Below are 18,638 nucleotides of genomic sequence, written 5' to 3' on the forward strand. Positions count from 1 at the left end.
AATCCTGTGGTGGCAGGATCAAAACCAGCCCCTGGCAGGTGCACAGCAGTTGAGGTCACAAGGCAAGTAGCAGGATCTGTCAGACTCCCTGTTAAGAATGCCTATTGAAAGAGTATGATGCTGAACATCTGGGTGGCTCAGTTGTTTAGCATCTGCCTTTGGCTCTGGTCATGATTCCAGGGTCCTGGGACTGAGTCCCACATCAGGCTCCCTGCTCAGGGGGGAGTCTGCTTCTCCTTTTCCCTCTGCCCTTCCTCTCTGCTCATTCTCTCTCTCTCTCAAACCAAAAGGAAAATAATATGAGGTCTTTAGAACTAATGATGGTGGTGAATGGTTTCTGCTTCTTGCATCCATTGATCCTGACAAAAACATATGCTTTAGGGAGATAAAAACGTAATGAAAATACTTCTGCAGTATATTTTGCTATGACCCTGGTTCCTATACTCCTCTGAAATTTAAGACAGTTATCATTTGAACAATCTCTTTGTCTCTTACTTCCTCTGACTCTCCCAAGTCACTGAAACCGGAAGACCAGGAAGGGGAAGAATGCACCTGGTCTCTACAAAGGTTGGTAGCAAGATAAGCTCACATGTACTAGGATACTCCAAGTAGTCTACCAGAACTACGGCTTCCACCTATAGAGGGTCCCGGTGCTAAATGGAGGAACCTGGAATTCAAGGACAGGAAGGAAGGTCCTCATGGATACAAGTTCACAAATAATCTGGATGTTGGAATTCATTCACCTCTAAGTCTTTATTTATCAGAGCAGATGGAGGTACAGGATGTGCAAAGGATTTCAACCTCTCAGGACCAAGGGCAAGAAACCCCACCTACTGACTCAGTACCAGTCAAGAGCCCCACCGGGGGCTGCAGTGATCACTTCTGGCTTGTTGGGAAGTGAACAGAGTAAGATCACATGAAGGAAAAGCCATCATCTCACCTCCTGGGCTAATGTCCACTCCTGTGTCCCATCTCAGAACCCCAGCACAGTCCAGAGAACAGTAGCAGCAGACTACCTGGTTCTAGTCCTACTTCTACCACTTCCTGCTGTTTGACTTCTCGGTGCCTCTGTTTCCTCACCTGTAAAGACAGAATTACAGTACCCACCTCATGGCACCGGGCATCAGTGAGATAATCACCAGCGTTACCACAGTATCTGAGCTTTTATTTTCTGTGCTATTTTCACTGAGTGGTTATCAGAATAGACAGGAAAAACAAAGTTAAAGAAATCCAAAGTTGCTTTTATTTAATTGTTTTTGCTAATGTAAGAACAGAACCGTGACAGCGGCTCAGCTCTATAACCCACCCAGCCCAAGACTGTTCCGGTGGTGGGGCCAAGAACAGGTAGATGATCTTCCTCCATTAGTGACCTCTTCTTCAAGCACAAGGACATCTTCTATAGAGCATCAACATGCACCTGTCATGTTGAATGTCAAGAATTTAACCAAAGCCTTCTTGATCCTTCTACATTCTCAGCTGGTAGTATTGCCTTCTAAGGTTATGGACTCCAGGTCTGATAACGTGATAGGTAGAGGAAAGCTTCCTTCCAAATTTTGAGAAGAGTGGTGGCAGAAGTCTGGAGTTGAAGGACATGACTCTAAGGACTTCATCCACCTCCCCCCTTTAGCCTGTCCCTCCAAGGTGAAAAAGAGTCAGTGTTCTCGAAACTCCCCTTTCCAGGTTTGGCTTTCTTCAAGGTGTACAACCATGAAGCATACTAGGGTTTGCACAAACACAGGACAATGCATCAGTTTTTCCTTTGACCCCAACATACACTGGGCCAGCATCTTTTAGGAGCAACCACTCCAGCCCTGCCTAAGTCATACTCGTAAGTCACGAGTGGGTTGTTCAGGACCCTCTGCCTGTCCTAAACGATTCCTAAAAGCTTCATATACAGTCTCAGTCTTACTGTCCTCGGGCCTATTGGTATATAATCCTACCTATAAAGTTACCAAACCCCTGACCTATGGATGCCTCTTTCAGATTTCATATCTTCCTCAAACTTACTAAATGAATTTCCAAAAGCAGTTACCTACAAGCTAATTCAGGAAGGAAGCCTCATTCTGTGCAAATCACTGCTGAGACCAGCTCTGCAGGAAGTCAGGGAGGGAGGGCCTAGGGTTCAAGATACTCTCTCTATACCTATCACACATGCCCCCCTCTCTGCCCACAGCACCCCTTTCTGCCTTGTCTCAGACTCCTACACACTAGGTACCCCCCTCCTGGCTGCCAGTTAGACCGGCAGGCGAGGCTCCTTGACTACAGACAGGTAGCCTGACTTGGATCTATGCTGTACCATGGGTCAGGACCCTGGACCACAGCCACGGAATGCTGTATACCCTCCTGCCTATAGATACTGAACAGAGCCAGAGTCACCTCTGGGTTGTTCTATTTATTGTCACCTTGGCTGGAAATATTCTAGCATATGGAAAGATAGGGACCTGATCTGGAGGGCAGGTAGGACATCAAATCTAAAACTACCATGGCACACAAGTATTGTGAGGACATAAGGAAGGGCTCAGAGCTCCGTCTTCAGCGATCACTGCTCCAGAGCTTGGGTTGGTACCAAGAGCCCCACACAGTAGAGTCAATGCCAGTAACCTTCCATTCTAAGCAAGAAGACCAGAAGTTGCGTGGAATGGAAATACAAACACTGAAGCAAACTTCTTCATCATCTTGATGCCTAAGCTTCCTGGGACGGCCAAGATGTTAACTTAGCTGGTTATCCCTGTTTCACTTCCAAGCACTGGAAATTGACATTTCGGGTATTGGGGTTTCTTCCCTGTGATTTGGCAAATTCTTCAGATCTCCATGTCAAATCAACAGTTCCTTAGGTAATAGGCGCAAATTATTTTCTCCACAGGACTTACTGGCACATCCTTCGAACAAACCACTTCATTTGTTCCATTCCTCTTCTTTGGCCTTTCTGGCCTTTTTGGATTTTCTGGATACAGGAACTGCCCGAAGCAGGATGAAAAAAAGAAAGGGGCCAGCTTTCACCTCCTGGTTAACAGATGCTCCCTGCTATCTATAATGGCCAAAGGGACTGAAAGATGACAGCCCAGTCCTCTTTACCCTATCATGGGTTTGAACTTAGGAGTTCCCAGGTCTCAGCAGGCTACTCATTATTCGATGTGGTTCTTAGTAGGGAGGAGTTGCATGGGACATGCTCTCCCATAACTGCTCAGTGAAAGCAACAGCTCTCCCATAACTGCTAAGTGAAAGCAACAGCAATGTCCAAAACCAGCCCTCTGGCACTGCACAACTGTTGGTAGGCCAGGATGATCCCAGTCCTCAGCAAAAGGCTCTCAATCCTAACTCCCTAACAAGCCCAAGACGTATGGATGTCTCCTCCCAAACTGGCAGGGGCAGCAGAGACTTCCAAAAGGAACTCCTTTACTAAATGCAGTGAGTAGTCCAACATGGCTACTTGGGTCAAGTCATAGTTAATGCTGGAGAAGAAATGTCTCTGATTCAGGTAGAGCCAGATCTGCTGAGGAACCTGGGGAGTCCAGGAACCAGACCCATAGATGCCAGAGGACAACGTTCCTCTTGCTGGTGCCATATCACCTAGTCTAATGGTTTCAAAAACACAGAGGCCCATTCTGAAGACAGCTGGCAGGGAGGCAAAAATGGCGATCTTAAGAGGTCTTCAGATAAGTGGACAGCTCAGCAGGAGAGCATGTGTGCCCAGGACTCACTGCATGGCAGCCATCACCAACCCGGTGAAGGAGGACATATCACTCAGCATCTTCAGGGTGCTGGAGGCAGACGCTATGGCAGAAGAGCAAGTGAGCAAGGGTTAAAACTTTGCCAGGTTAACATACCCAACCCAGGGGCCCCTGGGAATAAAGACTCACTCTCTCAGTTGTATTCCTAATCAGGACAGAGTAATCCTCTGTACACAGCCCTGCCTTTGGGCACGGTGAGCAAATGTAGGCAGATACTTTTAAGTTTTTTATTTTTTTTTTTAAGATTTTATTTATTTATTTGACAGAGAGAGATTGCAAGTAGGCAGAGAGGAAGGCTCCCTGCTGAGCAGAGAGCCCGACCTGGAGCTCAATCCCAGGACCCTGGGATCATGACCTGAGCTGAAGGCAGAGGCCTTAACCCACTGAGCCACCCAGGTGCCCCCCTTTTAAGTTTTGATTGTCAAACCCTTCTTCATATCCCCTCTCCTATGCCTTCCACCTTCCCACGTTTTCTGCATCTCAGGGAACTCCTAGGAGTTTTCCAGAGGTGAAATCTATAAAAGTAGGGAAACCATGGTGAAAAAAGGCCAACTCTTCTGCCTTGCTTTTTTCTTCCTAAGCTGCAAAGCTCAACAGTTTGTGGCATCCATCTTCATAACTAAAAAATGGTTAAGACCTGAAAACATGTATTGTCAGAACGATCATGGAAAACTTCCTTCAACTCTGTCACCCTTAATGTTCAGGCTTTCCTTTTCCCTGCTTTCCTTTCCTGCCCTTATGCATAATAATAAGAGCTAAGCTTTGTAGTTGAACTCCTTATACTGGAAGTACTTTACATACATTGTCTCATTTAATCTCACAGCATCCCTGGAGAGCAGGGGCTGTCAGTGTGTTTTACAGAGGAGGAAAAGAGGACTCAGAGAGCATTCATCACTTGCTCTAAAAAGGTGGAAGTAGAAGGAAAAGTAAATAAAGTTAAATTTCTTCTAAACCTAAATCTCATTAACAAGGATGCTTGATAGCAGGAATGTAACATTCCATCAGGAGAATCCCAATTGTCTTTGCTTGATAGTAACCAGGCCTTCAATATCCTGATAGTATTCTTTGCCCCAATAGTCCTTCTGAACACCCCTTTGTCCTCACCTACCCAACTCCTGTGTATATAAACCAGCCACTCCTCACAACCCGGGGCAGCAGCTCTTCCTGCCCACGGGTCCTGTCCCCGTGCTTTAATAAACCACCATTTTGCACCAAAGATGTCTTAAGAATTCTTTCTTTAGTCGTCAGCTCCGAACCTCACCCCACCGAACCTGACTTAGGTTCTGGGACTTCATCAGTTTGTTTCTGAACATTCAAAAATTCAACTTCCCAGAGTGACTGGCTGGCTCAGTTGGAAGAGCATGCAACTCTTGATCTCGGGATTGTGAATTCGAGGCCCACGATGGGTGTAGAGATTACTTAAAAATAAAAATAAAAGTTCAACTTCCCAAAATCTGAGGAGATTCTGAGACAGCCCCTACTAATCAATCCTACCAATAATCACCAACTTAGGCCAACCTCCTCACTAGACCAGATAAGAAAACCAAAATTGAGAAAGGTTAGGTGATTTTGCTCAGGATCACACAGTGGGCTGAAGACAAAGGGCCCAACCCCAGAGCCCACTCCCTTCCCTGATACCACACTGTCTGGAAGTGTGAACACTGAGGTAACCATTAGAAGCTTTCAAGTCAGCAAGTCTTAATCTAACAATGCATCCTTGCTCTGTAATCAAACAATCACCACTAGAACCCTTCTAGTAATTATACACTCATTTTACTAAGATAAAAACTAACCTCTCAAGTTAATACCATCAGATCAGAAGTTAGATCTTGATCTTTATTTTGTGCTCCAATTTAGCCCTGTAAAACAATTCTGGTGAGCTCTATCTAGCCTCTCCTCAGCATGAACTAGTTCCCCCAGGCTGTAGCAAGCTGAAAAGGGTGATTAATAGAGGAGATAGGTTTCATCACACAGTAGAGATATGCGTTCTGTCTGGGCATCAATATGGTATCAGCAAAGGTTAAGACTGCCTGAAAATAGACCCAAATGGCTTCATAGATAATTTCCACCAAACTATCAAGGAGCTCATAATTTCTGTGCTGTATGTTTCAGAATATGAGAAAAAAAATGCCTCCATCTCATTCTATAAGAATACGATACAATTCAATTACAATAGCATTAATTGTATTGTCTATAGCATATAGACATTGGACATACAGTCTATAGAATAATACAGTATTTCTATATAAATACAATTGTCTACAAAGAAAGGTCTACCCTTATAGACAAGACAAATGGACAAGGAAAGCACACACACAAAAGCAGGGGAGGATGGGGAGGAAAACTACATACCAATTTCACTAATAGACAGAAGCCAAGATCCTAAGTAAAAATAAAAGCAAATCGAAAGAGTAAATGTGCTTTCCCTCTGAAACACTTGGCTTCTTTCTTCTTTGTTTTGTTCTCTTTTGATTGGGTCTTTTCTATGGGTGCACAATTCAAATAAACTGGGGCATATGAAAAAATAAAGAGAGAATAGGACATACTGAACAAGCTACTGAATCTGGAATTTAGACGATCTGACATTTGGAAATAACAAATAATTAGGATATAATAAATAATTAGGAATTATTAAAATAATTCATCATTTAACGGATTCAAAAGAAATGCTTATGCTCACTCATCTCATTTGATTTCAGAAAAGCTATGAACAAAATTCAAAACCCATTACTTATCAAGAAAAATGAAAATAATAACAATGATCTTAACATGTTAACTAGAAACATACTTGACATTATCAAACAATTATATAAAACTAATGTGAGAACAGATGGTCACGGGGACAAAAAAGGCCCAAGTGTGTGCAATCATCAAGAATATGAACCTTGGGGGCGCCTAGGTGGCTCAGTGGGTTAAAGCCTCTGCCTTTGGCTCAGGTCATGATCCCAGGGTCCTGGGATCAAGCCCCACATCGGGCTCTCTGCTCCATGGGGAGCTTGCTTCCTCCTCTCTCTCTCTGCCTGCCTCTCGGCCTAGTTGTGATCTCTCTCTCTGTCAAATAAATAAAATATTAAAAAAAGGGGGGGGCGCCTGGGTGGCTCAGTGGGTTAAGCCGCTGCCTTTGGCTCAGGTCATGATCTCAGGGTCCTAGGATTGAGTCCCACATCAGGCTCTCTGCTCAGCAGAGAGCCTGCTTCCTCCTCTCTCTCTGCCTGCCTCTCTGCCTACTTGTGATCTCTCTCTGTCAAATAAATAAATAAAATCTTTAAAAAAAAAAAAAAGACATACAATCTCATAAGTAATCAGGAAAACACACACATAAACAATTCCACTGAGACACCTGAGTGGCTCAGTTGGTTAAGCATCTGCTTTTGGCTAAGGTCATGATCCCGAGGGTCCTGGGATAGAATCCTGTGTTGGACTCCTCACTTACTCCCTCTGCCTACCACTGGCCCTGCTTGTGTTTGCTCTCTCTGACAAATAAATAAAATCTTAAAAAACATAAACAATTTCATTTTTTACTCATTAAATTAATAACATTTTAGAACACTGATTTCCATACCTGACAAAAACATGAGAGAACAGCTATTACCATTGCTATGGATTGAAGTGTAAACTGGCCGAACCTCAAAGGGCAATTAGCCAGTACTTAGCCAGATGTCAGACGCACGTACCCTCCACTTACTGGTCTCTGGACTGAAGAAATCCCCCAGAGGCACACAAAACTCAGGAACAAGGCTGTCACTGAAACACTATTTTCTGTATCAAAAACAAAACAGCCCAACTCTCTGACAGAAGATGGTGAAATATGCTTTCGTACATCCACACAACAAAACATGAGGCAGCGACTGACAAGGTAAGTCTCTACATAACTCATGAGGAAACATGTCACAACATCTGTTGTAAACAAAGACTAGTTAAAAAATGGTCCACATTCTGTGATTCCATTTTTGTAAAAAAAAAAAAAAAAAAAAGTAAAATAAAATAATGTACGTAGTATAGCAAGAAAGATCTAGAAGAATGTAATTGCACTATTAATAGGGGATACCATCTCTGGAAGTGGTATCATGGGAAATTTTCAGTTTCTAAATTACAGCATTTCTGGGGTGCCTGGGTGGCTCAGTGGGTTAAGCCTCTGCCTTCAGCTCGGGTCATGATATCAGGGTCCTGGGATCGAGTCCCACATCGGGTTCTCTGCTTAGCAGGGAGCCTGCTTCCTCCTCTCTCTGCCTGCCTCTCTACCTACTTGTGATCTCTCTCTGTCAAATAAATAAATAAACTCTTTAAAAATAAATAAATAAATAAATAAATAAATTACAGTATTTCTGTAATGTTTGAATTATTCAAGCACAATCACTTTTCTAATTAAAAAAAAAAAAAAGGAATAAAAGAAATAAAAACACCTCCACTTTTCTGGGAGAAAAAAAAAAGGCAGGAAGGCCAACCATGATCCCAATGAATACCAGGTTAACAATCTCTGCAGTATTTCCCTCAAGAGGGGGAGGCAGAAGTTGGTTTGGAACAGTTGGGAATCGTCAAGTGCCAATAAGGAGCCTGCCCTCCAGGTCCCAGGCAGGATTGGTGTGGTGGGAGTGATGGGAACAGGGTCAGACCCTTAGGCACGGCAGTCTGCACAGCATCTTAGCCCCCACAAGGAAGGCTGTGGCTGAAACAGTGCACAGTGAAGGAAAGCACAAACAAAACTGGACCCCCAACTTTTTTTTTTCACCTCTGATCTCTGAGTGGCTCTCAGATGACCGTTTAAGATTAGAAACGTTTTACATGAAAAGCGCACGATGGAAATCAGATTGGCTACAAGGAACGGGTGGTGACTTCGTGGGTAAAAGCTATAGAAACCTAGTGTGTCCTAAAAAGATGACAATGAATGCCAAGAGCTCGAATGGCACAATGCTGGAAAGCTGAGCAAAGAAAGGGTGTTAATCAACTAACTAGCCTCTACCACAATCTCCAATTGCTGAAGCCAAGAATGGGAAAAGAAAACAAATGGAAAGGGAACATAAACAAACTTGGAACACCAAGGACGCTATACACCCAAACACAGTTATGTATTTAATTCCCAAGACAACCCAGTGAGTGCTACGAAGAGGAGACTCAAAGAGGTCCATGACTTGCTCAAAGTTACAAAGTGACAAAGCCTCAGGTCTGGATTTGAATCTAGTCTGCCTAAAGTCCAGCGCACTGGCAGCTCCTCCAATAGGCCAGTGGGCCAGCCCCAAAGTTCCCAGTATCAGAGCCTGTGTCCTCGGTCTTCCCGGGCAGTACTCACCTGTGAGCTGGACGGCAGAGGCTGGGAGCTGGGCTCCTCTGATGGGGCTGCTCCCGAGCCCATGGGGCTCAGTGTTGTGATTCGGCTTGGTTGGCCACGCAGTGTCAGAGTGATGGTGGTAGGGACCTTCAAGCCTGACAGAGAAAGGAGGAAGGAGGGTTGTTTGTTACAGCCTCCACTGTCTCCAACCAAAGATTTTCTTCACATCACACACCAGCCCCTCAGCCTCCCACCTCAGTACCCTTCCCAACTGGGTCAGCTCCCCTATCAGTCATTGTAAAAGAAACAGGAAAATAGCTGTGCTCTTCTGACCTCACCAGTGGATGGACCCACACAAATGAATCCTTGAGGGTCAATACCAGGACCCTGTTGAGTTGGGTTCAACCATATCCCTTGTTCATGTGAGAAGGGAAGGTCCTGGGGAAAGATCCCCTAAGAGTCCCCACAGCGGTCATGAGAGACTCACCTGATGCTTGGTTAGAGATCTGAGCCAGGCCAGGGAGGCTGCTTGCCAACTTAGCAAGGCCCCCATTGGTCAGCAGCTGGTGGATGGCTGTGGGTTTCCCACCAGGAGTGGCACCCAAGGAGGAGAGAGTGGTGGCCACAGGAATGGTACGGACAATGGTGCTGGTGCCCGTGGTGATGGCACTCAGGCTCTGCATGGGAGTGGGTAACTTCATACTGGTGGCCTGTGGGACACACAAGACCAGGTGATCAGAAGCTACTGCCCAACAGCAAGCAATGTTCAAGTATGGAGGACCCAGAGCATTAAAGGCTACCATGTACTGCACAGCCACTACATGCAAGGTACTCTTCCATGCATTTTCTATATACTATCTTATTTAATAATAAAACAACCCTTTAAGAGAAATACTATCATTATCCTAATTTTACAGACAAGGAAACAAAGATACAGAGAGGTCAAAAAAACTTGCCCAAGGCCACACTCTAAGTGATGGAGCTTTAACCTCTGGTAGCTCCTAGGCATGAAGTCAGAAAGCAGTCTGTCATGACCCAGACTCCAGACCCAATTTCCCCGCCAAAACCAACTAAACTGAGAGGGCCTCCTCCCTGAAGCTGCCCAGCCCAGTGGAAGGCAGATGTACACCTGTGGGGCTGGCCCTGGGGAAGGATTTGCTGGGAGGCCAGAGGTCTTGCTGCTGATATCCTGCAAGCTGAAGCTGAGGCCTTGAAGGAGGCTGCTGGCTGATGTAGCCCCTAGGAGAGGGTAGAACAGATGTTAGCACAGGCCCAATCCCTTATCCCAAGAGCAGCCAAATCCATCTACCCTCAACAACCAGCTAAAATGCCAATGTTCTTTCCCTGGAACATTCCCAGTGCTCTTGGAAAGATGCCAGGAAGGGCTCCCTGAGCATGCACGCTGCATGCTCACACGAGGAAGGTACTCTGCTAGACAGACTGTCTTGGATTTGTTCCACATATCCCAACCTGCTCCAAACCACCTACCTTACATTTTGAAGTTTTAGGAAAACCAAAGAGAGCTTCAATCCCACCCCACTTTTCAGAAATCTAAATTCCATCCTTTTTAGGGAAAAGGGACGCTTATTAAGCAAAAAGAATTCCAAATACCTGATATATATTTGGCCACAAAGCAAAGAGGGAGGTCCTCCTGAAGGAGGACACCTGCAGAGCCTTGCCTGCTGGGCTCAGGCAACCAGCCATCCCATGCAGGGTGGACTGGCCAAAGTGAAGAGATAAGCAGAGGCAGAAAGGTGCCTCGTTTTGCTAATGCTAGTACATACAGCACAATCTCCCTCCCAGTTTCCTGCAATCAGATGTGTTCAAAAACACAATACCCACATCTTCCACCAGCTATTTCTCCTCCTTCTAGTACAAGAGACACTACCTGCAGACTGGGATATTTACTCACTATAGATACTGAGACCAGAAACTCCCTCACCTCAAAGCTAATTCCAGCTTCCCATCAAGCCTCAATGAAAGCCTGCAACTCAGAGGAGCATCCCCCAGAGTCAGCTGCTTTCCTGGGACCACCCTCCAGCAGCAGCCCAAAAGAGACTTTGCTGGGAGGTGGGGAATGCTGGGGTACAGATACCTGGGAGGGAGTTGCCAGGAGAGGTGGCCACCAGACGGCTCTGGAGTGTGTGCAAGGCACTGGGTGTGGTGCTGCTGGACACTGAGGACACTGGGATGGCCGAGACACCCCCTTCAGAAGCATTTGACCTGGAGACAAAGATAGGAGCTCTATTATCCAAAGGTCAGAGGGCAGCAGACCCTGGCAACACAGGGAGGGTCCGTGGTGGGGCCCAGCAATGCTTTCAGCAATGGATACTAGAATCTAGAGTTTCTTTGTCTCATCTTCTGAATCTGGCCTCTAGTACTTCTGAAGGTCAGTCCTAAAATAGACTTCAAACCCTGAAGCAAGAGCTATGGGATGCTTTGCGAACTTTAAAAAAGAACTCTGAACTGACCCACCCCCACCCCAAAAAAGACAAAGATCCCACTCAGAAAGAAGTCATATTCACAAAACTGACAGAATCTAGACTATCTTTCCAAAGCACTAAATGGACCAGAGAAAAGGTAAAGAAAAAGAAAGGAGCAGAGCTAGAAAAGCCAAGAAAAAGACTCACTTGGTAGTGGTGAGAAGCCCTGTGAGCTCCTTGGCCCCTGCTGAAGCCTGCCCCAGTGTCATGGTGATGGGCTTCCCTCCTGCAGCTGCAAAACAGAAAACCCCAAGGCCAGTGGTCAGTCCTGCCTGGCCACACTTCTCAGGGTTTTACAGCCCAGGCTAAATGCAAAATATTATGGACAAAGACTGGACGAAGAAGAAAAACAAAGAGTAAGTATAGCAGAATAGGGAATTATTCTTTTCTTCTATTTTTTAAACTTTCTGGAATATTTTACCTTTTTTTTTTTTTTAAAGGTTTTATTTTTAAGTAGTCTCTATATCCAACATGGGGTTCACACTCATAATCCTGAGACCAAGAGTCGTGCTCTACTGACTGAGCCAGCCAGGCATCCCTGGAATATTTCTTATCTTTAATTGAAATTAAAGATAAGAAATGTGGGGCGCCTGGGTGGCTCAGTGGGTTAAAGCCTCTGCCTTCGGCTCAGGTCATGATCCCAGGGTCCTGGGATCGAGCCCCGCATCGGGCTCTCTGCTCCATGGAGTGCCTGCTTCCTCCTGTCTCTCTGCCTGCTTGTCATCTCTGTCTATCAAATAAATAAATAAAATCTTTAAAAAAAAAACAAGAAAAAAAAAGAACAAAATGTGATGATGCTTTGAGTGACCCCATAGCTCCCTCAGATCCTCATCCTGCCTCCTTGCTCCTGGTTCAGATCAGGTCATGGCCCACTTCTGCCCAATGTGCTACCGTGTGCCCTCTTTGCGCCAGGCACACCTTGCATTAGAGACTGAGCTGTACAGCAAGTAGTCACCAAGAGAGCAATGTTATGTGGTCTGAGAGAGCTCAGTTTTTATTTAAACAGGCTAAGAAAAACTCACCTTCTGGAGCTCCTCCTTGGGAAGGAGTACAAGGCCCTCCAGCTGGGTCCCCTTGGGAAATAAGGGACACCTTAATTTTTGGTCGCTTGGAGGTCTTACTGCCAGGAAGAGGACTGGAAGGATGGTGGCGCTTCAGCTGGACCCTAAGATCCTCTTTCTCTGCCTCTTCTGTTTGTTCTGATGAAATGGGAACTAAAGATGGAGCGGAGGTAAGGTCTTCCATAATCCAAAACGGCCCGAGAGACACTGACAGCACCAGCACTGGCATGACTGTGTCATACACAAAGTCAGACCTCAAAGGCAACTGCTAGTGCTTCAGTCCCATCTCACTCAGGTCCCACCTGTGGTAGAAGGCCTCCCTGCCCTCTCAGAGAATGGGTCCATCCCCAGCCCTTACCCTGTTCTGGAGTTAGAAGGAAGGGGGCTCTGAGTTGGTAGGAATAAAAACAAGGATGAGACCCTGACCCTGCCTAGCAAAGGCCAACCAAAAAAACAGAGGATTCACTACAATGGATCTAAGCAGTGCTTCCTGCACTCAATGTCATAATTCTCCTGTCTTAAGCCCACCCTCACATCACTGGGGGACAGTAAACATTCCACAAAGAAGCAGTAAAGGACCACACTACGCAGTTCTCTCTAAAACGGAGAATTTCACAAGGCTCTGAGCATCCAAATATCCTAAGAGCTCAGGGTTGAAGGTTTGCTTGCCAAATGAAGGCAACAAGGTTTATTGCCGGAATCAAGGCTGGCTTTGAGTAGCTACTAGGCAAGGACGCATTTCAGCCAAGACAACTTAACTGCTCCTGCCCAAAAGCAAAAGGGCAATAGTAGCCCATGTCACAACTAGTCCCCACGTCCTTTGTACTAGGTACAGAGAAAGATCACCTGTTCACACATGGGATTCCCCCTCTGCTGAATCAAACAGACTCATCCTACACATGGCCAAACCTCTTGGACTCTGAAGTTACCTTTCACACTTCCTCAGAGATTCCCTTCTCTTTAAAACAAAAGCCCACCCCAGGTCCTCTTCTTAGCATAGGTAATCAGGGGCAGGATGGGGAGGAAAGCAGTGGTCCTATGAGGAAGGCAGGCAGGAATGGGGGTGCTGGCCTGGGCCACAGGACATAACCAGCTAGAAGGATCGCTGAGGGGATAAATGCATTGACTAAAATCAGAATAGGAAGGATGGTAAAAGGGAAAGGAGACAAAAGGTTTTATGCTGATAGTGGCTGGTGTGCTCGTAGCGGCCAGGATGGAAGCAGGAATCCAGAAGCAGGGAGAAAAACACACAAGGAAACTCAGGTTCACAGGCAATGGGCCACAGGCACACATAGGAGAAGCAGAGCCAAGAATCACAAGAGACAAAAAAGGAAAAACCATGAGAGTAACCAACAGAAAGTATGGAGAAAAAGCCAACACTATACTATGGAGGAGTAAGCGAAAGGAGTCAACCAAGGAAAGAATCAGGAGACAGAAAAAGGAAGAGAGAAAAAGAACAGCAGGAAATCAGAGACAAAAGAGAGAGGCAGGATCGGGAATAAAACAAGGGAGACATGGAGAGAAGCAGAGAGCAGAGCATGAAAAGGTGAGAGGAAGAGCAATACTCACCAAAGAGACAGGAGGAGGTGCCGGGAGGAAGAGCTTTCCTCACCAGCATATTTTGTTTCAGAAAAGCAGCAAACTGTGCTGGAATGAATCAGAAAGAATTACAGAATCACAGCCAGCCAGAGAAAGGAAAAAAGGAGAGGGAGTAAGAAAAAGATATGAAAATGTTCTAGAAAATGGTCGGTAAGGGCTTTTTCCAGAATTACTGCATGTGTTTGACAACTGACTCCTAGCAGCTTCCTGGAATCATCTATAAACTGAAAATAATAAATGTATCTGCCTCATGGGCCATTGCCAAGATTCAGTGAGCAACAGCAAGTCAAATGCCAGGAAAACAGCATGACACATAGTCAGGGTTCCATAAAATTTATCTATAATCATTTCCTCTTGCCTATGAGGCCCTGCCAAAGCCAGGGTGCGATGGCTGCTGCTCAGTGCCATGATATTCTGGGGCCCATTTCAAACCCAGATCACCAATCAGCCTTCCAGAACTCCCTAGACTCTCAACTAATTATCCCCTCCAGAAGCACAGCCAACCACTGGTTCTCTCTTCATCAAAAGCCTAAGCAAACACCACCAACCCAGAATTTGGCTCTGGCCACCACTTAAGATAAGGTTACAGACCATCCATGTGGCCCCCGGGGGCCTGGCTTGTTTTTTCTTTTTTGTCTTTTTGCCTTCACCAATCACTCACACATGTTCCTTAAGGGTACCCTCATAAGAGGCCTGAGTTTAAGTCCTGACCCTTTGGCTCCACTAAAGAAACACAGGGGAAGTGAGCAGATCAGCCCACTGTCACCTCTGCGTCTCTCCACTTGACAGTCAGCTCTGGTGCTGCCTCCTCCCAAGTACCCAAGACTTCAGATAATACATGTTCCTGGATACGTCATCAAACACAATGTGCAAAAAGCCTTACCTTGGGGCTGCCCAACCAGATTGAAGTGGGGGCAGGGGACAAGCCACTGTTTCTTTTCTCCCTACCCAAAACACTATGCCTTTTCTATAAGCTACAGTAGCACTCACTGTTCTCCAGATTGTACATACAAACATTTCCCAGCCTAATCTAAAGCCTATCTGCAGAAACCCCAATAAACCTCACGGAAAGGTCCCAGTGTGGGAACCTTAACTCTTCAAGGGCAAAACAAAGAAAGGGCATGATGCCAGCTGCACTGCCCTGGAATCTGAGGGAAAAAGCTCATCACCTCGTCCACATGATCTGAAGAGTGCCCTGACTGCAGGAGTGGTTGGGCAGCGCGAAGAACAGAACAAGTAGCTTCCCCAATTGGGAATCAGAAAAAATTTTGAGGCAAATACACACATAATCAGCTCATAAAACCTAACCTCCCCAGAACACCAAAGCAAAGCTGTAATTACTGGAACTATACAGCTCCACTAATGCACGACCTTTTGTGATGTCTCACCCTTGAAAACAATCTCTGGTATTCATTTCAACCTAATTCTGTCTGGACAGAAATGTGGGAAAGGGTGCCTCTCGCATGCCCCAGAGGAAGCTACAGATACCAATACTTCTCAAATCCCACATGACCTCACTCCAAAAGATAAACCAAGAGGCCACTGGGCCAAGAAGCCGATACCTTGAGCTTGTTTGTGGGTCAGCACAGCTTCCGTCCGCTGCACGTGTCTCTTCAGGAGCTGAGCGCTCCCGATCTGACTGGACTTCTGGACAGAGGTCACTGTAGTCACTTTGGTCTTGGGACTGGAAGTGGGGCTGCTAGACACACTGGAAAGATCCTAAGCAGGGCAAGAAGGGTAAGAGCTGAGCCAGCTGCTTGGATCTGATCACCAATGATCACGTCCCCCTGGAATTCCCTGCCCAGGAATTCTCCTCATAGGAACTCAATGGTCTACAGCACTGGCAAGGCAGACAAGCACCCCCAGAAGTGAAGGAACCAACTCCACAGTCCCACGTACCCAACCAAAGTGCTCCCTCTGTTCCCCACCTTCCTACATTACCTCCGAGCCTGACGGTGAGGCAGGCAGCTTGGCAGCTGGTGAGGCAGGCCGACTGCCCCGCTCGGGGACCTCAAAGGCCAGGTCTCTTCGGGCTGCATCCCGAGGCTTCTTCTTCTTCTCAGCATCCTGATCCCGAGGCTCAGAGCCCATGTGCCCATCAGCACGAGTGAGCACTCCAGTCAGAAAGTCCACAATCTCATCCTAGTGTGAAGAGGGCCCAGGCCACTCAGTCCTCAGTCTAGGGAACAGGAACCTCCCTGGCAGGTTCAAGTTAATTCAACTAACTCGGCTTTGGCATCGGATGTGTCCTTCTCCATGCACTACGAGCCAAGCACAAACCCCAGCCTCAGCCAAAGACCAGCAGAAGCCTGCTCCCTGACGCCTCTGTAGGGTGGCACCCCACTCCTCCATACACATGTCCGCTTCCTCCCCTCTCTCTTTCCCCTTTCCTTATGATTTAGTTCTATCAGAGGCTCCACTGGACACTCCTTCACCCTTCAGAGCCAAAGACACTACTGTCAATAAGATCAAGCCTAAAAGCTTATAGAAAGACAAGCCTCATTGAGAAAAACACATGAAGCAACTGCATACCTGAATGCATCTGTCCACCATGCTCTGAGTCAGCCCCTCTGATTTCTTCTTTGCTTTGCTTATTCTAGAAGACAGAGAGGAAAAATGTTTATTTTAAACATTCCATGGCATCATATGGAAGCGAGAATGTATTTCTCTTCTGTGTTGGCTATTTTCTGAGCCCAGGAAGGAGGACCACGTTAGCCCTCAGGCAGGTATCACCACTTCTCTAAACCTCATGTTTCTCATGTTCCTCATGTTCCACCACTTCTCTAAACCTCATGTTCTGCAAAAATGGAATCATAATACCTCGCTCATGGACTTGTGAGGATTACAAAAATAATATATGTAAAGAACAGAGAACATATGAAAATTGCCTAGGACTGTACATTCCTAAAGTCCCACACTTATGGCTTCCCAGATAAACTCTGACTTCTATGACCTCATCTAGAAGTCCCCCAATAAAGGCCCAAACCCTGAGATTACTGGATGCTGTTGCATGAGATCAGTAGTAGACAAAAGGTGGTCATAAGTTACTTCTATAAAGGTAAGAGAAAATAGTCACCTGGCTACATTCCCTTCTTTGGAAGCCAGTTTTAAAACCCCTGGCTTCTGACTGAGGGTCTCAGCAGAGACTCCGAATGACAGGGTGGAGAACAATATTCTGGACTTCCAAATTCTGAGAACCCCAATTTACTGGCTATTGACCTCTGACCCTATGTAGCACCCTCATCTTACATATGAGGACAGTGGGTCCCAGAAGTTAAGCAGTTAACCCAAGGTTCTTAGCAAAGCAACCAAGACTGAACTGAGTCACCTGATTCTCCGGCCAACACTTGAGGACTTTGCAAACACATCTCAAAAGCAGCCTCACAACTTAACTCCCACTGAAGTGTTCCTATCTTTTGTGTTTCCTCACTGCTACTCAACACACACACACAGCCCCACATACATGCTACCCTCCTATAGATAAGAATGTCTGAATAACCAACAAACAAAATGTATTTACAAGAAAATATTGCTTTGAGCACCAGAGGATTAGATTCTAGACCCACAAGAAACAGCCAAATGACAAAACCAGAAGGACCTCTCTAAAACATCACTGGTTAAGAAACTGACAAGACCGGTGGGAGCAGGTACTTGTTTTAAACTAACTAGCTGGGGCGCCTGGGTGGTTCAGTGGGTTAAGCCACTGCCTTCGGCTCAGGTCATGATCTCAGGGTCCTGGGATCGAGTCCCGCATCGGGCTCTCTGCTCAGCAGGGAGCCTGCTTCCCTCTCTCTCTCTCTCTGGCTGCCTCTCTGTCTACTTGTGATTTCTCTCTGTCAAATTAATAAATAAAATATTTAAAAAAAAAAAAAGGAAGCCCAACAAATGACACACCTCTTTTTCAGGACATTTCAAGAAAGCCTAATTAAAGGCCTTATAAGCAGCCAGTCTTTTAAGGGAGAAGTGGCCATCTCAATGAGCTAGGGTGCCCCTTCCAAACTCCAGCTGTTTTTACTCCAAAATATATTAAAGGATGTTAATACAAATAAAATCTACATTCACGTACATCCTCAGTAAGAAACAAAATATAAGAAGTGTCTACCCCAGTCAAAGCACAATGACCAAGACTGCATTCACCGAGTCTCAAATTATCTCCCTCCCACTGGGTAACTACTAATCGCAAAGGGAAACAGAGTAACTTCACAGTAGAGAAACCTGGAAGATGCCACCTTCACCAGGTGGTCAAGGTTAAGGTCACCAGTGATAAGACACATCAACATCATCATGTAGGCCCAGGGAGGATGCACTGAGGGCTTACCAACTGGTAGCCCTGCCAAAAATGCATATGCTCAACCTAATCACAAAAAACGTTAAAAACCTAAATTGAGGGACAGCCTACAAAATAAGTGGCCGGAAGTCTTCAAAATGTCAAGGTCATGAAAGACGAAAGAATACTATCAAACTCAAGGAGACTGACGAGACAGGCAACTAATATATT

General features: G+C 45.9%; 1 protein-coding gene across 11 annotated transcripts in view; it reads right to left on the bottom strand.

The window, feature by feature from the left end:
• Nucleotides 1-1,220: 1,220 nt before the first annotated feature.
• Nucleotides 1,221-18,638, bottom strand: part of KANSL3 (KAT8 regulatory NSL complex subunit 3) — a 42,222-nt gene continuing 24,804 nt past the window's right edge. For 9 of the 11 annotated variants that reach the window (XM_045077749.1, XM_045077752.1, XM_045077750.1 and 6 more), the window contains 11 exons: nt 16,673-16,736; nt 16,082-16,282; nt 15,703-15,859; nt 14,111-14,188; nt 12,503-12,694; nt 11,628-11,712; nt 11,093-11,220; nt 10,127-10,236; nt 9,485-9,707; nt 9,019-9,152; nt 1,221-3,774 (listed from right to left, as the gene is read on the bottom strand). In XM_045077749.1, the coding sequence (XP_044933684.1) occupies nt 3,754-3,774; nt 9,019-9,152; nt 9,485-9,707; nt 10,127-10,236; nt 11,093-11,220; nt 11,628-11,712; nt 12,503-12,694; nt 14,111-14,188; nt 15,703-15,859; nt 16,082-16,282; nt 16,673-16,736 (1,393 nt within the window). In that variant the 3' untranslated portion in view covers nt 1,221-3,753. The remainder of the gene's footprint in view (nt 3,775-9,018; nt 9,153-9,484; nt 9,708-10,126; nt 10,237-11,092; nt 11,221-11,627; nt 11,713-12,502; nt 12,695-14,110; nt 14,189-15,702; nt 15,860-16,081; nt 16,283-16,672; nt 16,737-18,638) is intronic. The other 2 variants (XM_004752949.3, XM_045077753.1) reach the window with 2 other exon arrangements.

The sequence above is a fragment of the Mustela putorius genome, unplaced genomic scaffold (assembly GCF_011764305.1).
Source record: "Mustela putorius furo isolate JIRA1106 unplaced genomic scaffold, ASM1176430v1.1 tig00000224_pilon_pilon_pilon, whole genome shotgun sequence".
NCBI classification, from domain to species: domain Eukaryota; kingdom Metazoa; phylum Chordata; class Mammalia; order Carnivora; family Mustelidae; genus Mustela; species Mustela putorius.